General features: G+C 36.6%; 2 protein-coding genes and 1 pseudogene across 2 annotated transcripts; all 3 read left to right on the top strand.

The window, feature by feature from the left end:
- Positions 1-2,680: 2,680 nt before the first annotated feature.
- On the top strand, positions 2,681-3,745 carry LOC106320470 (myrosinase MB1). Its single transcript, XM_013758842.1, has 4 exons — positions 2,681-2,787; positions 2,910-3,024; positions 3,159-3,261; positions 3,355-3,745. Exons 2-4 carry the CDS (start codon positions 2,970-2,972, stop codon positions 3,605-3,607), a joined length of 411 nt encoding a protein of 136 aa, XP_013614296.1. The 5' UTR covers positions 2,681-2,787; positions 2,910-2,969; the 3' UTR covers positions 3,608-3,745.
- Positions 3,746-11,376: 7,631 nt separating this feature from the next.
- LOC106320468 lies at positions 11,377-15,084 on the top strand (annotated as a pseudogene).
- A 1,619-nt stretch (positions 15,085-16,703) lies between these two features.
- LOC106320471 (early nodulin-93) lies at positions 16,704-17,723 on the top strand. The gene is made up of 4 exons (XM_013758843.1): positions 16,704-16,884; positions 16,977-17,038; positions 17,242-17,317; positions 17,452-17,723. The coding sequence occupies exons 1-4, from the start codon at positions 16,779-16,781 to the stop codon at positions 17,553-17,555; spliced, it is 348 nt and encodes a 115-aa protein (XP_013614297.1). The 5' UTR covers positions 16,704-16,778; the 3' UTR covers positions 17,556-17,723.
- Positions 17,724-19,756: the final 2,033 nt, after the last annotated feature.

Consider the following 19,756-nt stretch of genomic DNA (forward strand, 5'->3'; position numbering starts at 1 on the left):
CCCGAATCTTGTCAAGACCTTTTCAATGTAGGCCTTTTGTGACAAGAACAGCTTCTTCTTCGTCATATCCTTGAAGATCTCCATTCCTAGAATCTTCCTCGCAGCACCCAAATCTTTCATCTCAAACTCAGAACTCAGTAGTTCTTTCAGCTTCTGAACATAACACTTCTTCTTGGCAGCTATCAGCATGTCGTCTACATACAGCACCAGGTAGATAGATGACTCATGTAGACACAACAGTCATAAGGACTCCTGTCGTAGCCCAACTTGACCATATAGCTATCAAACCTCTTGTACCACTGTCTAGGTGACTGCTTAAGTCCATACAGCGACTTCCTCAACTTGCACACATGATCTTCGTTACCAGGAAATAGAAAACCCTCAGGCTGAGTCATATAGATCTCCTCCTCAAGCTCTCCATGAAGAAAAGCAGTCTTCACATCAAGTTGCTCCAACTCCAGATCCTGACGTGCTACTTCCTGCAGCTCCACCTGCTTGTCAACATCCTCCTGCTCTGCTTCTGAAATGGACTCAGCTGAAACTTTGAACATAGAACTCTCATCAAACACAACGTTCCTGCTCATAACAACCCGTTTCACAGATGGAGACCAAACTCTGTATCCCTTTACACCATCTCCATAGCCCATAAACACTCCCTTCTTCGCTCTTGGTTCCAGCTTTCCTTCATTACCATGATAGTAAACCGTGCAACCAAAGACTCTCAGAATAGAATAATCAGCAGATCTACCTGACAAAACCTCATTAGGTATTCGACACTCGATCCCTGTATGCGGTCCAAGATTGATCAAATAACTAGTTGTGTTCACTGCCTCAGCCCAAAACCTCTTCTCTAAACCAGCATTAGAAAGCATACACCTCGCTCTCTCCAGCAATGTCTGGTTCATTCTCCATCTTGATCTTGCCATCAGTCACTGCCTCATACTCTGAGAAACATTCTCTCCTTGGACGCATATGATAAGATGTGCCTGTGTCCAGGACCCACCCATCTCTAGGATGTTTTTTTCCATGAGCAACCAGCGCAATATCTTCATCAGATTTAGCCTGTGTCCAGTCTGCTTTTTCTTCTTAGGACAATCAGATTTCCAATGTCCTTTCTCTTTGTAGCAATTGCAAATATCAGCTGGTTTAGGACCCTTTGAAAACGACCTTTTGTCTTTCGAATTCTTGCCTTTTCCAAAGTTCTTTCCACCACCTACAAACAACCCAGAAGCTTGGTCGTCTGTACCAAAACCAGATGCCTTGTGTCGCAACTCCCTGCTATGAAGTGCTGACCTGACTTCCTCCAAACTCACTGTATCTTTACTCCCTATGAATGACTGAACAAAGTTCTCATAGGAGTTTGGTAGTGATACCAACAAAATCAGTGTTGCATCCTCATCTTCCACCTTAACATCAATATTCCTCAGATCCAGCAAGATGGAATTTAGACTGTCAAGATGATCTTGGAGTTGTGTACCTTCTTGCATCCTCATAGCGAAAAGATGTTGTTTCAGAAGTAGCTTCTTAGTCAGAGACTTCGTCATGTATAGACTCTCTAACTTCGACCACAAATTAGCTGCAGCATCAACACCGGAAACTTCGATGATGATCTCATCTGCCAGACACAACAAAATTGTTGAATACGCCTTCTCTTCAGTAACCTCCATCTCAGTAGTAACAGGTTCAACCTTCTTCCCTGACAACGGTGCCCAAAGACCTTGTTGTTTCAGCAACACCTTCATTTTGATTTTCCAGAGACTGAAACTGTTTCTTCCAGTAAACTTGTCGATCTTCATATTTATCCCAGACATCTTCTCACCAGATTCAACCCGAAGCTCTGATACCAGTTTGTTGTGACGGATGTGAGAAGATATAGATTAACAGATGGATAAACAATAAAGAAAGACACAAAGATTTAACGTGGTTCACCCCTAACGGCTACATCCACGGGCAAAGAGAGATTTTATTGATGGAGGAATTACAGAGATATGTCTACAAGAAGATCAGATCTAGTTTCTCTGCGGCTGCTTACTAGGTTTAGAGGAGACACAAAATATATATAGTTGTGTCTCCGGAAAATCGTAGCACTAGTGGATCTCAAAAGACTAAGGCCCAACATATTCAAGGCATTATTCAACAGTAATGATGAAGACGGAGACGATACCGATGATGATATCGACGTGAAGCAACATAAGCTTGAAATAATGTTCACGTGATCTCTAACTAAACTTAGTGTTTGGTTTTATTAATTAAAATCTTTAGTGGGTTTTATCGTGTTACGTGCAATAGTTTTCTACGTGCTTTGTTATTTTCCAAGAAATTTTTATAGTTTGGCTTTGGTGTGTGAAAGAGTTTCGGAGAGATTTAATGGTGTCAGTCCCCTAACCTTTGACCTGTGCACCCGCGAGTGAGGTCAAAATACCGAAGAAGGTTATGTGATGGATGACCGCACTTGCACGATATCGCGAATCGATAAGGTTATCAGGACGCACGAGATCTATTTGGTGGGTGAACTCATTCACACGATATCGCGAATCACTTCCTGATAGGTCACCTATCTTTCTATTACTCAAGCTCAAGTATGATTAATTTTGGAGTTCTAAACGGATGTGTGCCCGAAAAGATAAAAGCTCAAGTTGAAGTATGATTAATTTTGTCTATTACCACTTAGTTACAACCTTTTTATATATATATAAATGTTTGATCTCTTTTTTGTGAGTGACCATCAGTTATTTCATTCTTGTGGTTACAGATGATAATTCACGTGGTGAATTTCTTGGTCCACTGGTATATATGAATGATCCACCCCTATGATTTCTAATTCATTTTATTTTTTTCAATTTTCAATATAAGCACCACTAATTAGGTTTTCTTGATTGATATGTATATGTTTACTTCCCGTTTCTCAGTTTGTTGAAGACAAAGTAAGCGGCAACAGCTATTACTACCCAAAAGGCATTTATTACGTTATGGACTACTTCAAAACCAAATACGGCGACCCTTTAATCTATGTCACCGAAAATGGTGAGTTCTACATGCATCTCTTTTCGTCTATAACATATACTAGTATACTACTATAATTTGTGTGTTTCGAAATAAATCCAAGAAACTGACTTTCAAGTGTTGTGTACTTTTTCATGTTATGTCGGTTTAATTAGGATTTAGTACCCCCAGTTCAGAAAACCGTGAGCAAGCTATTGCCGATTACAAGCGAATCGATTATCTATGCAGCCATCTATGTTTTCTCCGCAAGGTCATCAAGTGAGTGGATGCTACTATAAATGATTTTCTACATATGTTATATTCTTCTTCTTTCTTGGTAAGATTTATATATATGATTGTTCTTGTTTTCAGGGAGAAGGGTGTCAACGTGAGAGGATACTTTGCATGGGCTCTTGGAGATAATTATGAATTCTGCAAAGGTTTCACCGTCAGATTTGGACTCAGTTACGTTAATTGGGAAGATCTGGACGACAGAAACCTCAAAGAATCTGGCAAATGGTACCAGAGATTCATTAACAGGACTGTCAAGAATTCTGCAAAACAAGATTTCCTCCGCTCAAGCCTCTCTTCCCAGAGTCAGAAGAAGAGGCTCGCTGATGCATGAAACACTTTCCACCCTCAAGATCATCTCTATATCTCTCACTCTTCCTACTTACTCCATAGATAAGGAGCTTCTTCTATCTACAATGTACTAAATAAACAATCTCAATAAAAAGATGATCAGTTATTAAATGAATAAAAATAATTTATCTACAGCTACATTATGACAAGTCAAGAGGACGAGAAAAGAGGGGAAATAACACATTTTAAAACAGAAAACACTCAGAAATCTCAAACTAGTCTAGCGTAAAAAAATATTAACGGACGGAGTAGCCTAAATTCACTAATTAGTTTAATAAGTGCAACTTATATAATAAAAGGTATCTTCAACATAATAAATAACAACCAAACCTAATACATACTACAAGAAATATGAGTATTAGTAGCAGTTCGCGATAGCACGAATTCACAAACTGCTATCAAAAGTGTTAAAATCGGATCACAACTCTATTGTAGCATTAAATTCGCGCTAACAAAAAAATTTATTAAGCGGGAACATAAAAACCAATACTATAGCTTTTTTTTTTTATCAAACAAATTGGATTACTAAAGCGGGTTTACACTCCAATATTGGAGTTCATTACACACAGAGCGAAAGCTGATTTTGCCACAGCATCAGCTTCCACATTAAAATTGCGAGAAATGAAATCAAAGGAAATAACATCAAAGCAAGTAGTGAAGTGATAGATATCAAACATGATACCGAACAGTTCAGGTTGTGTCCATCCCTTGTTCAAGAGCTTGATCAGAGATAGGAATCGGACGTTTGAATAGACAGCAAGGGCAACCGCCCGATGTACAGCAATGGCTTCTGCCATTAATGCCTAATCCGCCTTCTGTAATTACTCCTCCGCCTTCCTCTGTCGCTCTTCACCACCATCTTCTCTAGATTCTCACTCCTCTGCTGGCTACGTCAATTCGAGCTCGACGATTGTTCTCAAGAAAGAAGATGAATTTGTGTTATCATATCCTCTCCTTTGTCCTCAAGCTTCCCCATTTCTTCACTCCAAAGGTCTCTTCTTTCTCTGTCCCGCTCTTTCGAGCAACCCCTTTACCCTCTGGGCGTGATAAACAATCAAGTTTAACACTTTCGAGTTTTTTTACATGTCTCAGAGCTTTATGGCGTCTCATCAGCGAGAATTGAGAGTGTTCGCAGTGGCAACAACCACGGAAGAGGCGTCTGGTAACATATCAGACAGCTCCAATATCTCTACCTGAAGGCTCGTGGAAACAGGTAGAGAGATCTTCTTGATTCTCTTAAAAGTTTGAAAGATTGAATCTTTCTTGTTTGTTTAGGTAGCTGGTGGAGTTACAGCTGCTGGTATGTATGCTGGATTTGCTCTTGTAACCTGTGATGTCGGTGCTGTAGCTGCAGGTCCAAATGCTAGCTATCTCTGTGGTGCTTAATATTTATTCAGTGGCAAATACGTTTCTAGTTTTATTTTTTTCTTTCAGGGGTGTTTACAATGAATGTGGTTGCTGCTCCTGTAGTTTACTGCAAGAAGGTTCTGGTTCCTCTGAGGTAAGACTCTTTTCTTTTGGCTCAGCTTGATTGAGAGAGTCAAGCTTAAAACAATTGAGTGTTAACCCTCAAAGCATGAACACAGTCTATGGCTTATTTTTTCCATACACTAACAACTAAAGATGTGGGCCAAGAGTTTGTAGTGCTTGTACTAATCAGCACAGTCTGCTACTTCTTATTCTTTGAACATTTACTGGTAATACTTGTCTTATTCTCCTGAGGTGTCCCAAAACACGGGCTCTATGTTCTTTAAATGTCATTACAGAGATTACATGACATGACAAGGGTTCTTTATATGTTCTGTAGGTTCGTGACTTGAAATCATAAGCTATCTTATCGCCATTTTCATTCACCTTAGGACGAAGCAGAGGTTCCGGGCTCTGATTATGTCTTCTGTCTGAAAGTTGAGGCAGCTGCTCCGCAGTTTAATGGCTGTGTAAGAATATACATATACTATTAGCTTTTGAGTTATTTCTTGATCAGTTTATCATACATACAAGTCTCATTGATTCACGTTTTGGTATTGTTGTTCATAGGTAGGAACATCGTCCATTTTGATATACAAGTCTCATAGATTCATGTTTTTGGTGAGGATTAAGGTATCCAAGAAGGATGATCCAAAGGTGATAATTTTGATGCAACAAGCTGAGTTTCTCAGTTCATTGGCTCGGAACAGAGCATGGAGGACAGGAGGAGCTGCTTGGGACTATTGGCAAAGTGCTTTCACTAGTTTTGAAATTTTGTAGTAGGTTGAGTTAGTATTAGACTTGGTATGTATATTTTGGATAAGTTATGCAATTAAAATTATGTATTTTTGGATAATATATGGAATATAAAAGTTATATATAAGTTTAATGATATTTTGTAATAAAAAGACAAAACCCTAAACCCTAAACATAAACTTTCAAATTCAGTATTTTAATAATATAACTTCAATCTTAAATTTAAATTCAGAATTTAATCATTTAAAAATATAATCTCAAATAAATAAAAATTTACATCAAGTTCTAAACCCTAAACATGCCCTAAATCCTAACTACATATCTCAAACCATATATCTTAAATTCCATTTTATACATAAATCTTCTACTTTAAACATTTTAATCTAAACACTCAAATTATATACCATACAGAAAAATTTAACTTTAAACATTATAATGCAAACCCTACATGTACCCCAAACCCTACTTATATCTCCAAACCCTATATCATATTTCAAATTCTATACAATAAGTATTAAATCATAACATTTTAAATTTATAACACTTATTTTATACTAAATAATGAAATTATACAAACTATAAAAATTTAATAAAATCACTATATTCATAACATAACTTCAATCCCTAAACTCTAAACCACATACCTCATATTGACCTAAAACATTAAATCTTAATTTTTAATATTTTAGTCAATCCACAATTTTAAATTTTAAATAAAAAATACAGATTGAAAATTTTAAATTATGATATCAGATTATTTATAGTTCCAATAATTTTACAATAATTATAAATAAAAAAGAAGATAATTTGTAATTTTTTTTTGAGCCATTGATTGATTTTTAAATCAAAGGTCCAAAATCAATCACCTACCTATCTTCACCTTTGTTTTTTATTGGTTTGGCGCGGATCACCTTATGCACCGTTAGATGATACTGAATTAACGCTCGAGATTTTTTTTTTTCCAATTATTTTTTTAGAACAGATCAGAAAAGAGAGAGGCGATGCCCTAGCAAACCTCGGCCTCCTTCTCTTCCCCTTCCTCTTCCTCGTCGGACTCGAGATTGGTCTGAAATTTCTCCGCCGCACCAGCCAAAAAGAGATTTCTACTGCAGCCGCCAGAATGCTCATCCCTTTCGCGATGGGCGTCGTCACCTCCTTCGCTTTCCGGGAAGTTTCTTCACTGGAATCTGTACCCTAACCAGCGCATACCACGGTGGACGGGATGACTCGAAGCCAATCAGAGTGGGCCTTCTAGAGGCTTCTCAAGGAGATGTCCGGTTCCAATCAAACCAACAACGCAAACGATCGGTCAGCTCCGATTGGTATCATTCTAGGTTCTCTGTTTTACTTGCACTTTGAACTGATATCACATTGCTTCCTGCAACTTTCGCGTCCAGTGTAAGAACCTTTGCTGATGTTGCAATGTTATTCCTTTTTTATACATGAAATTATTAGACTAACTCATAAACTTTTGTAATTACTAGACTAGATCATAGGGCAAATGAAAGTACAAAAATACCCGATCATAATTACTTTGCCATTATAAATTATTAATAGGCAAATGTTTATTTTCATTAAAAAAAAAAACAAAAGTCTGTGTAAAGAGTTGTCTCTTTCAAAAACTACGATCCCAAATCAGACTCCTCTCTTGGACTTCCGTCTCCGACAACGTCTTTTCCGTCACAGCCGCATTTCGTCACTTCCAACCCAGTTCGCCGTTGTCTCTGTCGTTCAAGAGGAACCCTAAATCCGATTTCACCTCTGTCAAATCTAAGATAATTGAAAGTGTAAGTCCTAAATCTATGCAATTCTAAGTTTTTATGACATATTCTTAACATGTATCCTCATTCCATCGACTTTGATATCAAGGCCCCGTTCGTTTGCTCACCCAGATGATCCATCTGGGTGAAGATGCAAATCGATGTTCGTTTTGTGCATTATAATGCTACATCCAGATGGATCATCCAGCTGAATTTTTAAAAACTCATCTCAAATTCTCACCCAAATGAAGGTGAGTTTTGATGGTGCATCTGGATGCAGATGCATCTAGTTCAGTCCAAAATGATAAATGACAAAAATGACTTTTTAAAATCAAAATATTATTTTCAAACCCTAAATTCTATTTTTTTGCATATACTTTTTTCTGCTATAGCCAAAAAAATTCATTTTCTTATAAAAACTGAAAAACACACTTTCCCGCCAAAACCCTAAGATGCATTTTTCCGCAAAAAAAACGTAAAACACATTTCCATAAAAACACATTTTTCGACCAAACCAGTAAAATCGCACTTTTCGACCAAAACCGAAAAATCGCATTTTCCCGTCAAAACAAAAAAAAACGCATTTTTCCCGCCAAAACCCAAAAAACGTGTTTTTCAGCCAAACTCCAAAAAGCTTTTTCCGGCCAAAACCGGAAAAATGCATTTTCTCGCCAAAACCGGAAAACACATTTTTCCTGTCAAAACTGGAAAACAGAATTTTCCCGCCAAAACCGGAAAAACACATTTCCCGTCAAAACTGAAAAACACAATTTTCCCGCCAAAACTAGAAAACGGAATTTTCCCGCCAAAAACGGAAAACACATTTTCCCGCCAAAACCGGAAAAACGCATTTTCCCGCCAAAACCGGAAAAACGCATTTTCCCGCCAAAACCGGAAAAACGCATTTTCCCGCCAAAACCGGAAAAACGCATTTTCCCGCCAAAACCGGAAAAACGCATTTTCCCGCCAAAACCGGAAAAACGCATTTTCCCGCCAAAACCGGAAAAACGCATTTTCCCGCCAAAACCGGAAAAACGCATTTTCCCGCCAAAACCGGAAAAACGCATTTTCCCGCCAAAACCGGAAAAACGCATTTTCCCGCCAAAACCGGAAAAAAACGCATTTTCCCGCCAAAACCGGAAAAAAACGCATTTTCCCGCCAAAACCGGAAAAAAACGCATTTTCCCGCCAAAACCGGACGCACTTTTTCGCCAAAAACACATTTTTCTTCAAAAACCGCAAAAACATATTCCGCTAAAACCGTAAAATTCTATTTTTCCGCCGAAACGAAAAAAAATTATATTTTAACCATTTTATTAACAAGTCCACCTGGATGTAGATGGAAGTTAAAAAATGAAAAGCAAACAAACATAGTTGCATTCCGATGATTCATCTGGATTCATGGACATAATGAAGAAACGAACAACACCCATATGAAGCATCTGGATAAGACATCTAGATGGACCATCTGGATGCATCTTCCAGATATACAAACGAACAGGGCCCAAGTAATCGGTTTTTGTTTTTAATTTTGCTATTCACTGTTTATCTTTTGTTAGCTCTTAGTTTCCAGTTCGATAACTCCTTCAAGTTTGAATACAAAAGATCGGTTCTGGGTTTTTCATAAGTTTGAGTATGCTTTTTGATACCTATTTTAATATATTTTTATTTTTACAAATACATGTTGCCACTTTGATTGCGGTTTACGCCAACTGGGAGCTTACAAAGGTTAGAGGCATCTGATGGGGATGGGCTGGAGTGTGGCTATACAGTATTGTAACATACTTCCCATAAGACATTTTCAAGTTTGCTATTATATACATCTTGATGGAAAGGCTTGGCTCAATTTGTTTGAGAACAAGACTGCTTTCACAAGGAAAAAAGATTATGAAAAACAAAAAGAGAGGGAGAGAGAGAGAGAGGCTCAATGGGCACTTGCTCAAAGGACACTTCACGGTTGGTAGCCAAAAGAAGCTGTTATACAGAATTGTCTGAGAGCGCAGAGCAAGCCAAGAGAGGAACTGAGATAGCTAGGTAATATAAGCCTTTATCTCAGTCTTCAAATAGATACATGTTCTTTGTTTGCAATTAAAACACTTTACCGAATGTTTTATTAGTTGACAAAAAGAAACTGAATGTTTTATATGTTAACAACAGGCTTAGGAAGCTGCACACACTCTGGGGACATGTGGAATCAGTAGTGGGTCTAGTTACAAAGTCATGGTCTCCACCTTTTTTATCGAAACTTTATAGAATCTGAATTGGATTGAAGCAGAACTTTAAGTGTAATGGAGGTTGGACTGTTCGAGGACGATAGCGTCTGAAGCAAGAAACAGCTCCAGGCAAATTCTTGAGCAGACAGAGCTTCTTGAAATTGGTGTAGATTACTATGGTTTCTGATAATGTTCGTGGGTATAGTTACAAAGTTAAGAAGCAGTGATTTAGTTTGTTTCCAGTCACTTCTGTTTTGTGTTTGGTCCATTAGTAAACTTTCAAGTAGTGAAAAGGTTAAAAGTCTGGTATGTACTCAGTTTTGACAATGGAATTTTGTTCCAGTTCAGAGTAAACTGTTTGGTCAAGGTTTAAGAACAAGTTTTGGTTTGGTATAACGTACAAGCAACACATTTGTGTCCTTTAGAAGTTCTCACGTACCTTATTTCGAATTCTAATTAGTCAATAAGAAACTTTGCTTCAATTAACCACTAGATGACTACAAAATCTGTGTTGAATTTGGAAAACGGTTAAACAAAAACAAAGCCTCTACTAGGGCTTATAATGCCAAGTCATTTATCAATCTTTTCTTAACCAAGTTTGATTAAACCTTTTTGTTCATCATCCTCGTCTACAGAACGGTGAAGGAGAGACAATGTCAATGTTTATAAGTTGTTTAATTTGAGATTGAGAGTATCAAAGTAAACCAGGTTTAATTCAACATTAAATTAAAATTTGGTTTACTCAAACCCAGATTTCAATGGAAAAATCTGCCACTTCGTAAATAAAAAAAATCTGCTACAAATTTAAATCGGATATATAATTCTGCCATAAAAGTTTAAATTCAACAAAAAAATCTATCATTTATAGAAAATCTGTTGCATCATATGACAGACATATCTCAAAAAATCTATTTTCCAATCAAAATCGGACAATCAACTCTATCGAATGAACAAATCTGCTATATCATTCAGAAGATATATTTCTAAAAAACTGTTTTCAAATAAATCGGGTAATCAACTCTGTCGTATGAAAAAATCTGTTGTTTTTAAGAAAGTTTATCACCACACCACTGTCATATTTATTTTTCTAAACAGATATTATAGATAGACTTAATATTTGATAAAAAAAAAATATTTGGAAACAAATCTACCATCGATCACTTTGTGAGGGCAATTTTGTAATTCATTTTGTTTGCTATAACTATACAAAAGAGCAGTTTAGACCGGAAAAAAGATTCTAATAATTTTTGAAGAATATGAGTTATTCTAGTAATAACACAATAATTTGTGTCATTCTAGTAAACTTCCCTTAATTTAAATATATACTAACTTTTTGTTATAAAGATTCATGTTTGGTTTGTAATCACTAGAAGTTGTAGGAAACATTTAATGATACGTGTTTTGCGCTTCTTCTATGTTTAATTAAAATGTAAAAATGTTTAATCAAAATAGCTTTGTAAGATCTAGAAGTTATGTAGCTGGAAATATTTAAAGATATGAAATGACAAACATATAATCTAAATCTTTTTCTAAACCGAGAATAAGCCGCATTGAGAATGTTGTTAACCTTAACGATTCTACGTTTCTTCTACAATGGAGTACATGGAACAGCTTCTCTAGAGATTGATATGAAATTAAAGGCTCTTAACAAGCTTGAACTAAAGACGATCAAAGTATGAATTGGTTATGAATTCAATTATATTACCAATTGTATTATAGCGTGTATCTTCTTGTCTTTGATATCTCAAATCGATTATTATTCATAGAGCGAAGATGGAGATATAATAGATTGTGTGGATATCTATAAACAACCTGCTTTTGATCATCCCGCTTTAAGAAATCACAAGCTTCAGGTAAACAACTCTACTCACGTGCGCCATTTGGTTCATGCACGCATGCACGAATCAAATACAACAAAAGAACTCTACAAGTTGTTTCTTTACTCGGTCTACATTTATGCATGCAGATGAAACCGAGTATGGAACTTGGTTCAAGGGAGACAAATTGTAACGGCCCGATCCCCCGGCGTCCGACCGGGGTTATCGAAAAGGCGTTATGGACACGTGTCTACTCATTTAGACAACCCTACGTGTCCCGTTACTGGTCCCGAGAGCCGACGGGCGCATAACCTTCTTTGAAATACCATCACACCCACATCCATATACTTCTACTTACAGTCCTGCGCACAGGGAAATGGAAATGGAGGGGTGAGCAACAAGTTACTCAGTGAAGTGGCTCTAAACCAGCCTGCCCGCATGACACTCCATACTACTCTATGCGGGAACTAGGACTGGCTAGCCACTACAATCAGGTAATGTATTTTTATCATTTCATACTGTCATCACTAATTGTCCACATTCAATTCCATACATTTCTAGCCAGTCCGACTCGATCCTATGACACCTTTAACTCCCTGTTACCCGACCATGAGCTAAAAACCCTACAATGCACATCCTTTTCATCTTTTCGTCCTTTTCAACAGTGGGTAGCCCCAACTAGGCTTCTACCCCATATTCTTGTGGATTGGCCACATCTCATATGGATACCTAGCGTGGACTACTACCCCACATACTTTCCTTAGACCCTCTATATGCTTTCCCACCCATGCTTAACCTTAACATCATTCTCTCATACTTTTACTTATCCTTTCACTTCCTTATCATTTTCACTTATCCCTTCCCATTCTCATTCGCTTTCCTTTTCATTTAGACTTGTACTTGGACTCATTCACTAGACGCCACCCGTTATCGGTGCCATACACAATACACATTGCACTCAAGTTCTACTTCAATAACATTAACAATCATTACTCATCTATCAGCTTAGCATTCATTTCTCTCTAGCATTCTAGCTTTAATCACAAACCACTCATGGGACTACACATCCAAACATACAAGCATAAATTACCAATCAATCATCGCTACCACAACTCCATTTCAGTTTACTAAGTCCCATTTAACAATATGAGGGTTCTTATGCATCGTGTTCCATTCATCGAACATCCTAGAAATAATCATGATCTATCATCCTAGCTTTCAAACAGGGTCTAATCAACCCTAACTCCAACATAAAGGAGTATACAGTACATGAGAACAAGATGGGTTCAAAACACTCCACCTTAGCCTAGATCTGGATTTGGATCTGAAACAAGTAAACAAGAGAGAGACGAGATCTGGTCACCGCCACAACACTACACAGCCACCACCATCGCCACACTCGGACGATCATCCCACCACCACTTGGACGACGACCACCACCACCACCGGCGGCTCGGCTTGCTCTCAGGGGACTCGCGGCGAGGCGAGAGGAAGAGATCCATGGGGAGAGAAAGTATAGGGAGAGAGAGAGAGAGAAAGAGAGAGAGGCGTGAGAGAAGAAGAGAGAAAAGGAAAAGAGAAGCTTGGCGGCTAGGGTTTCTTAGTCTCTCTAAATCTCTGCAGAGCTTCGCTCAAGTTTCAGAATGAGAGAAAAGAAGGGGATGCATCTCTTTTTATAGGAAAGAGTGAAGGGAACCCTAGGTTTTTGTCAAATGGGCCGTAGAGAAACCCATTCTTTTATGAAAAATTTTGGGCCAGGAACCGGGCCGTTACACAAATAGTCCAAAGGATGGGTCTTCAAAACCGGTTACATCCCAGATTTGGACCCAATCTGGTCAATGTCCGGTAGGAACAATACCAATTCGGAGTCAGTAGGGAAGACATAAGCAGGACCTCCTCACCATCTAGCTTTGGAAGAAAACCTCCTCACATATACTATACTCTAGAAAAAGCACACCAACACAAGGCTTATACCAATTCAACAGCTGGAAACAAACACAACCCTCGCCCGAAAAACCGTTCGGTATGTAAATTATATGCGGTTGTTTCCTTTAACATATGTCTTGCTATACACTACAAAAAAGAATGATTATGGGCACAAAATTTATTGTACCTATAACCAATATTTTGTAGCTTGTTGATCAATAGCGCTACCCGTAGAAACAATAAAAATTCTTAGCGTTTAGCTTATTTGATTTACATTAGTTTTTAATTTGTATAGATGACATGATTAGTTTTAACTTACATATACTTCAACAAAAATCATTTCCATTCTTGGCCTAAAGTTTATACTTGCCAACCAGTAAATTAACTAAGATCTTCCTATGTTTAGCTAAACAACCTTCTTCTTTTTGTTGATGATATAGGATGTTTTTCGCAGTAAGGTCCAACTATCTTGGCGCTCAAACCAATATAAATGTTTGGAATCCATCAGGAGTTCAAAAGGGCGACTACAGCTCCGCCCAAATGTGGTTGCTTGCTGGTGATCAGTCGGAAATGTCTGAGGTCATAGAAGCTGGTTGGATGGTAACAAAAAAAAATTAGGCCTAGATATATTATAGCTTGCTTTAAATGTTAAACCGTTAACCAGTCACCAGGTGAATCCACGTGTTTTTGGTGACAACGGCACACGGTTCTTTGCCTAGTGGACCGTAAGTTAACACTATGACATGACTATAGACATCAAATTCACTTTTATGAATTTACAATTAGTCTTTGGAATTGAGTTTGCAGAAAGATGCCTACCGTAAAACAGGTTGCATCAACCTCTTATGCTCGGGCTTTGTGCAAACAAGTAAACATTTAGCCTTAGGAGCAGCGATAGAACCTGTTTCAAGAAGCGGGCATGAGCAATATTACATAACCGTTAAAATATACCAGGTAATTTTTTTTACTAATATATTCATCCTTCCAATTCTATGTACTCTTTTATGGAGTATTTAGTATCTGGTGAGCATTATTCTAACCCTAATCCTCTATCTTGGACCGTGTTTCCAGGATTCGCAGAGCAAGAATTGGTGGCTGGCGAGCCACGACAACGTGTATGGATACTGGCCAAGAGCAATCTTTAAACACCTACCACAGGGTGCCACCGCAGTGCAGTGGGGTGGAGAAGTCTATAGTCGTAACGTGAGGAAAAAGCCACACACCAAAACTCCAATGGGAAGTGGAGAGTCGCCAATTCAACTCTTGGGCAAGGCTTGTTACCACACTTTCATAAGGATTAAAGACGCTTCCATGCATCCCAAGTATTCTATGCCCCTTGCCGAGTTCTCGGATGAGAACCAGTGTTACACTACGATTCTCCACAAGGAAACAAACGTGTCGGAGCCGTATTTATACTTCGGAGGGTCGTTGCTCAAAAAAAAAAAAAAAAAAACTTCGGAGGGTCTGGTCAGAGTCCTCTCTGTCGTTGACCTCAGTCTTCAGTTCATAGTTTGCTCATGACTTGTCTGATCTAGAAAGAATAAAAGAGATTGTTAAATTATAAGCTTATGAAATCTGAAAATTATAATAAGAATGATCAAACACTAAACGACTCCAAATTTACTGAGCAGAAATCCCACACAAAAGAGAAGACTAATCGTTGATGATGAACTAACGTAGAAAGTCAAATGGCGAATTTAAATGCCGGATTTCGTAGAAAATAAAATATCACACACAATAGGTATGTTCATTCCCGATTTCGGTATGGTTTGGGTTCTGTTTTTCCGGTATTTCGGGTTATAAAAATTAGCTATCATATTAAAATCATATCTAATTTGGTTTTGTTCGGTTTATATACTATCGATTTTCAGTTTATTCGGTTTGTAACAAAAACCATAACTATTTATTTTTTATTAGTTTATATAATTGGAAATCAGATTTATTAAAACATAGATATATAATAGTTTCCTGTTTAATTTAACTACTAAAATAAAAGTAAGAAAAATAGTAATATTATCATATTATTAAATAATTATAATATATCAAAAAAATTTACCATTAAAAATAAAAAATCATGTTTTATATACTTTGATGAAAATGAGAAAACTAAAACAACTTTTTTAACTTAAAATAAAATAACATATTATTAAAATCAATGTCTTAATTGTAAATATCATATTAATAAAATAATTTATGTATATGTTATTAATTTTATTATAAAACTTATATATAAGTATACTAATATATTAATTAATCGGTTTTATCAGTTTATTAGGTTGGATCGATTAATATACCGAACCATATCCATAAATTGCGGTTTATTAAAAAGTAACATCCATTCGGTTTATTCAGTACTATTAAATTAAGATCATTTTCTGTATTTCGGTTCGGTTTTAATTGATTCGGTTTTACCAGAATGAACACTCCTACTCACACACAATATGTAATGAATAAATCAAATCCATTTTGGAATTTGACAGTTTTCTCAAACAGTTTTGTACCCATTATATTGTTTTCAAAATAAATAAAAAATTGAGAGAGCATGTACAAAAGTGATAGTATAAAAAAAATATTGCTGAAAACCATTCACAGATCTAATAAAAATTTAAACTAATTGGTTAAAGAAAATCAAAATTTATAGGAAGTGTGATTTACTTGAAAAAGTCCTTTAAGGGTGGTAATTTCTGATAATGATAAGAAGTATCGGCCCAAAATAAAGATTAATTAGGAAAGCTAGATGCTTTTTGCAAATAACAAATAATATATAAATAAATAAAAGGCAAATCTCCAAAATAGCACCTTTCTAAGTTTATATCACAAAAATAGCATTCAAAAACTAAAATGACCAAAATAGCATTTTATCTTTTGAAAATTTTAATTTTTTTTATTTTTCAAAATTTGAAATCTTATCCCCAAAACCTCATTTCTCAACTCTAAACCCTAAACCCTAAACTCTAAACCCTAAACCCTAAACCCTAAACTCCATCATTTAACTCTAGACCCTAAGTTTGTGACTTTTGATAAAACATTAAGTGTTTTTTTTGTTATTTTTGATCTTGAGTGCTAGTTTAGGAACAAAAACTTATTAAGTGCAATTTTTGTCTTTTTCTCGTGAATAAAACTATGTGCTTTACATTGTTTTGGCGAACGGAAACAAATCAAAAAGCGAATCGTGACCCGTCTCCCTCATTCTCACCTCAAAAATCGAACATCTTATGGAAAACCGGTCTGAAATGGTTAACCGGAGTCAGCAGAGCCTCTTCCTCGTCGGATCTCCGGACGAGACCAATAAGATCAAGCGAGCCGAAACCTCCCAGCAAGGTCTTCTTCTTCTTCTTCTTCTTCTCCTTTCGTCTTAATTTTCCTTTACAGTAAAAAAAAATGATTTTGATTATTCTGCAATCATGATGTAGCCGGAGCTATTGCCGGAGCTAAGGCAGCCGCCGTTGCCGCCGTGGCTAGTGCGATTCCCACGGTAATCTATTTTTTTTCTCATCTCGCTCCTCAGATCTTTATATGAAGGATTATAATTGAAATGTGATTCTAATTAGTAATTTATTATATAGATTGTTAACTATAATCTTTTGTTATGCATTGATGATTTTGATTCATAAAGTTATTGTCTTTTATAATATATATATGAATCTGAAACATAAAGGCTTCGCCTTTGTTTAACAGTTGGGCGCGGTTCGTGTGTTCCCATGGGCTAAGGCTAACCTCAACTACACTGCTCAGGCTCTCATTATATCTTCAGGTTAGTTCTCATTACTCTTACAAGTAGAAAAAGATACAAGCTTTGACATGAATGTAATGTTCTTGTATTGTTTTCTTTTGATTCCTAACTTACGAAAGTTTCAATTTTGTGAAATGGGTGATGATTGGAAACAGCATCCATCGCGGCGTTCTTCATAACTGCGGATAAAACTATTCTACAAGGTGCAAGGAGGAACAATGAGGCTCAAATGAAGAAAGTTCAGCAAGAGTCTAAGTAAACTTCTTTATAATCATCATGTAACTCAATCAGTGACACATCTTTTCTGCTTCTCTGTATGCGTTTTGCTTTGGTTCTAAATAAGAGATATAACGAGTTTATAAAAGGAGAAGTTTACATTACTGGGTAGTTTCTCATGGGTGTTTATCATGTTGACATACTTTCTCTATGTGGTGTATTTTTTGCCTTACTTTTGATTTTTTTCTTCCTTTATTGCCCTTTCCATGGACGGGGAAGGCTAAGTTTTGGTTGAATGCTAACCAAACGTAAAGTAACCAAAAATTAACTTCCTTTGGATGCATTTAATTTGATAAATTTATTGAACATTAGGATTGAGTTAGAACCATTAGATTAACGGTTTATAAAAGAAATCTGACGGCTCTTATTGAAGGAAGTACACATCTACTTGTCTAGTGGTGGATGGGGATTGGTACTATAGTTTATGGCTTAACCAGCAACCGTTGGATTGGTTTGTGATTGATTTAATATGAAAAAGCAAAAACACTTAGACGCCTTAGATTGCAGAGTTTGTGGTGAGTTGCAATCGTTTGTTGTTATGTGGTTCTGGTTAAAGGTATATGAAATCGTGGTTGGCTGGTTATAGATTGACAAGAAGTTGTAAACTAAATTGAGTACATGTTGATTTGGTTGGATAATATATTTTTCTTGAGCTTTTTTTTTGTTAGTATCATTGTGGAGGGACTAAAGATGTGGTCGTCTGTTGGATCATGTAAATGAAGTTGTGGTGAATGATGTTTTGTACTTGTGGTTAGTGGGTGGGATATGTGTTGAGCAGTCATATGTATGAAAGATATATTGTTCCACAGTTTGTGTCTTTGATTACACGTTTTGTGGTCTTAATAGCCTATAAAACACCAAGGCATCTTAGATTTTATTATATGTTGCAGAGCTTGCGTTCAGTTGCAAACTTAGTTGTGGTCAAGTGGTTGTGGTTAGGCGTAAATTAAATTGTGGTTGGCTAGCTATATATTAACAAGAAGTCATGGTCAACTAAGTTGAGTATCCACACAAACACCAAACCAGCCAAATTCATTCATCGAAACATATCTCCAAATTCCATAAAATTCACACCTTTTAGGTTAAATTCAAATCCCAGAAATTAACTATTCCAAAACTACAAAAGCATGAAAGGGATCTAAGTCAATCGTTAACATAGGATAAGTAGATTGAAAGGGAAGAGGAAGTTCAGATTTGTCATGATTTTCTGATGGATAGATAAAGCAGTGGAGTGACTGGAATTTTTGGTCGGCGAAGGTGAAGAGGACAATCGTCGACGTCTTGGGTTCAAAGAGAATGAGAGAAATTGAGATAAGGAAGTGAAGTCAAGATAAGGTAAATGGAAGAGAGAGAGAGAGGTAAATACTCTCAATTCAGTTTCAAGGGTAATTTAGACAATGAAACACAAAAAAGTACTTGAGATGGAAAAAGTATGTTAGAGTGATATAGAGTAGATAAAAAATATGTCTGAGCGTAAATTTTTCTTATAAAAGACCATTTTCATTCACTTATTCTCTCTTTGTTTAGTTACACTTATTCTCTCTTTGTTTAGTTAGTAGTTAATACTCTCTTCTTTTCACGAAAATAGATCGAAGTAGAAAAGAATTTATTTCACGAAGTATAAAAAGTATGTAATATGGTTGTGGACCATGTTTCACGGATTTTAGTATGGTCATGTATCATGGGATTTGTCTTCACTCCCCCTCATGAACATACTCTAATTCATGGTGCTTGGGACAATAAATTCCCCTGTGCATAGATATATTGCACACACGTGAGATCTTATGGGATAACATTTGTGCTCTTTTAAATATTTGCATCATAATCCGAATGGCTAAGTATGGTAATGCCATCTAAGTGATAAATTTCGTGGGTTAATCAAACATGATTGCCCTGGCTATTTGCCTAATATCATATTGATCACTAGATCAATAGAGAATGTAGTTTCGACCATTTAGGCGATTTTAATTTAGGTACTCTTATTCCCTTTTGTCCCTTGTTGGAAACCATTTTCTCTACTTAATTCAATGGACCTTATATGGTGAATATAATGTCATTTAGGCAAAGCCTTGGTCGAGCTTCTTTTCCTTTCTTTCAAGGAATGTCCAGTTGAGTTCAAGAGTATTTTATAACTGAGCCTGGATGGCAGAGCATGTCGTGCCATTTGTCAAAGGCTTCTTTGAA

The sequence above is a fragment of the Brassica oleracea genome, unplaced genomic scaffold, assembly GCF_000695525.1.
Source record: "Brassica oleracea var. oleracea cultivar TO1000 unplaced genomic scaffold, BOL UnpScaffold00934, whole genome shotgun sequence".
Classification (NCBI taxonomy): Eukaryota; Viridiplantae; Streptophyta; class Magnoliopsida; order Brassicales; family Brassicaceae; genus Brassica; species Brassica oleracea.

What these genes read in the sequence shown, in the direction of transcription:
- LOC106320470 (XM_013758842.1), top strand. Translation starts at nt 2,970, where the DNA reads ATGGACTACTTCAAAACCAAATACGGCGACCCTTTAATCTATGTCACC. An exon ending in AATCTATGTCACCGAAAATG is followed by an intron (nt 3,025 to 3,158) that starts GTGAGTTCTACA and finishes CGGTTTAATTAG; the next exon opens with GATTTAGTACCCCCAGTTCA. An exon ending in TTTCTCCGCAAGGTCATCAA is followed by an intron (nt 3,262 to 3,354) that starts GTGAGTGGATGC and finishes TCTTGTTTTCAG; the next exon opens with GGAGAAGGGTGTCAACGTGA.
- LOC106320471 (XM_013758843.1), top strand. Translation starts at nt 16,779, where the DNA reads ATGGAAAACCGGTCTGAAATGGTTAACCGGAGTCAGCAGAGCCTCTTC. An exon ending in TGGCTAGTGCGATTCCCACG is followed by an intron (nt 17,039 to 17,241) that starts GTAATCTATTTT and finishes TTTGTTTAACAG; the next exon opens with TTGGGCGCGGTTCGTGTGTT. An exon ending in GGCTCTCATTATATCTTCAG is followed by an intron (nt 17,318 to 17,451) that starts GTTAGTTCTCAT and finishes GATTGGAAACAG; the next exon opens with CATCCATCGCGGCGTTCTTC.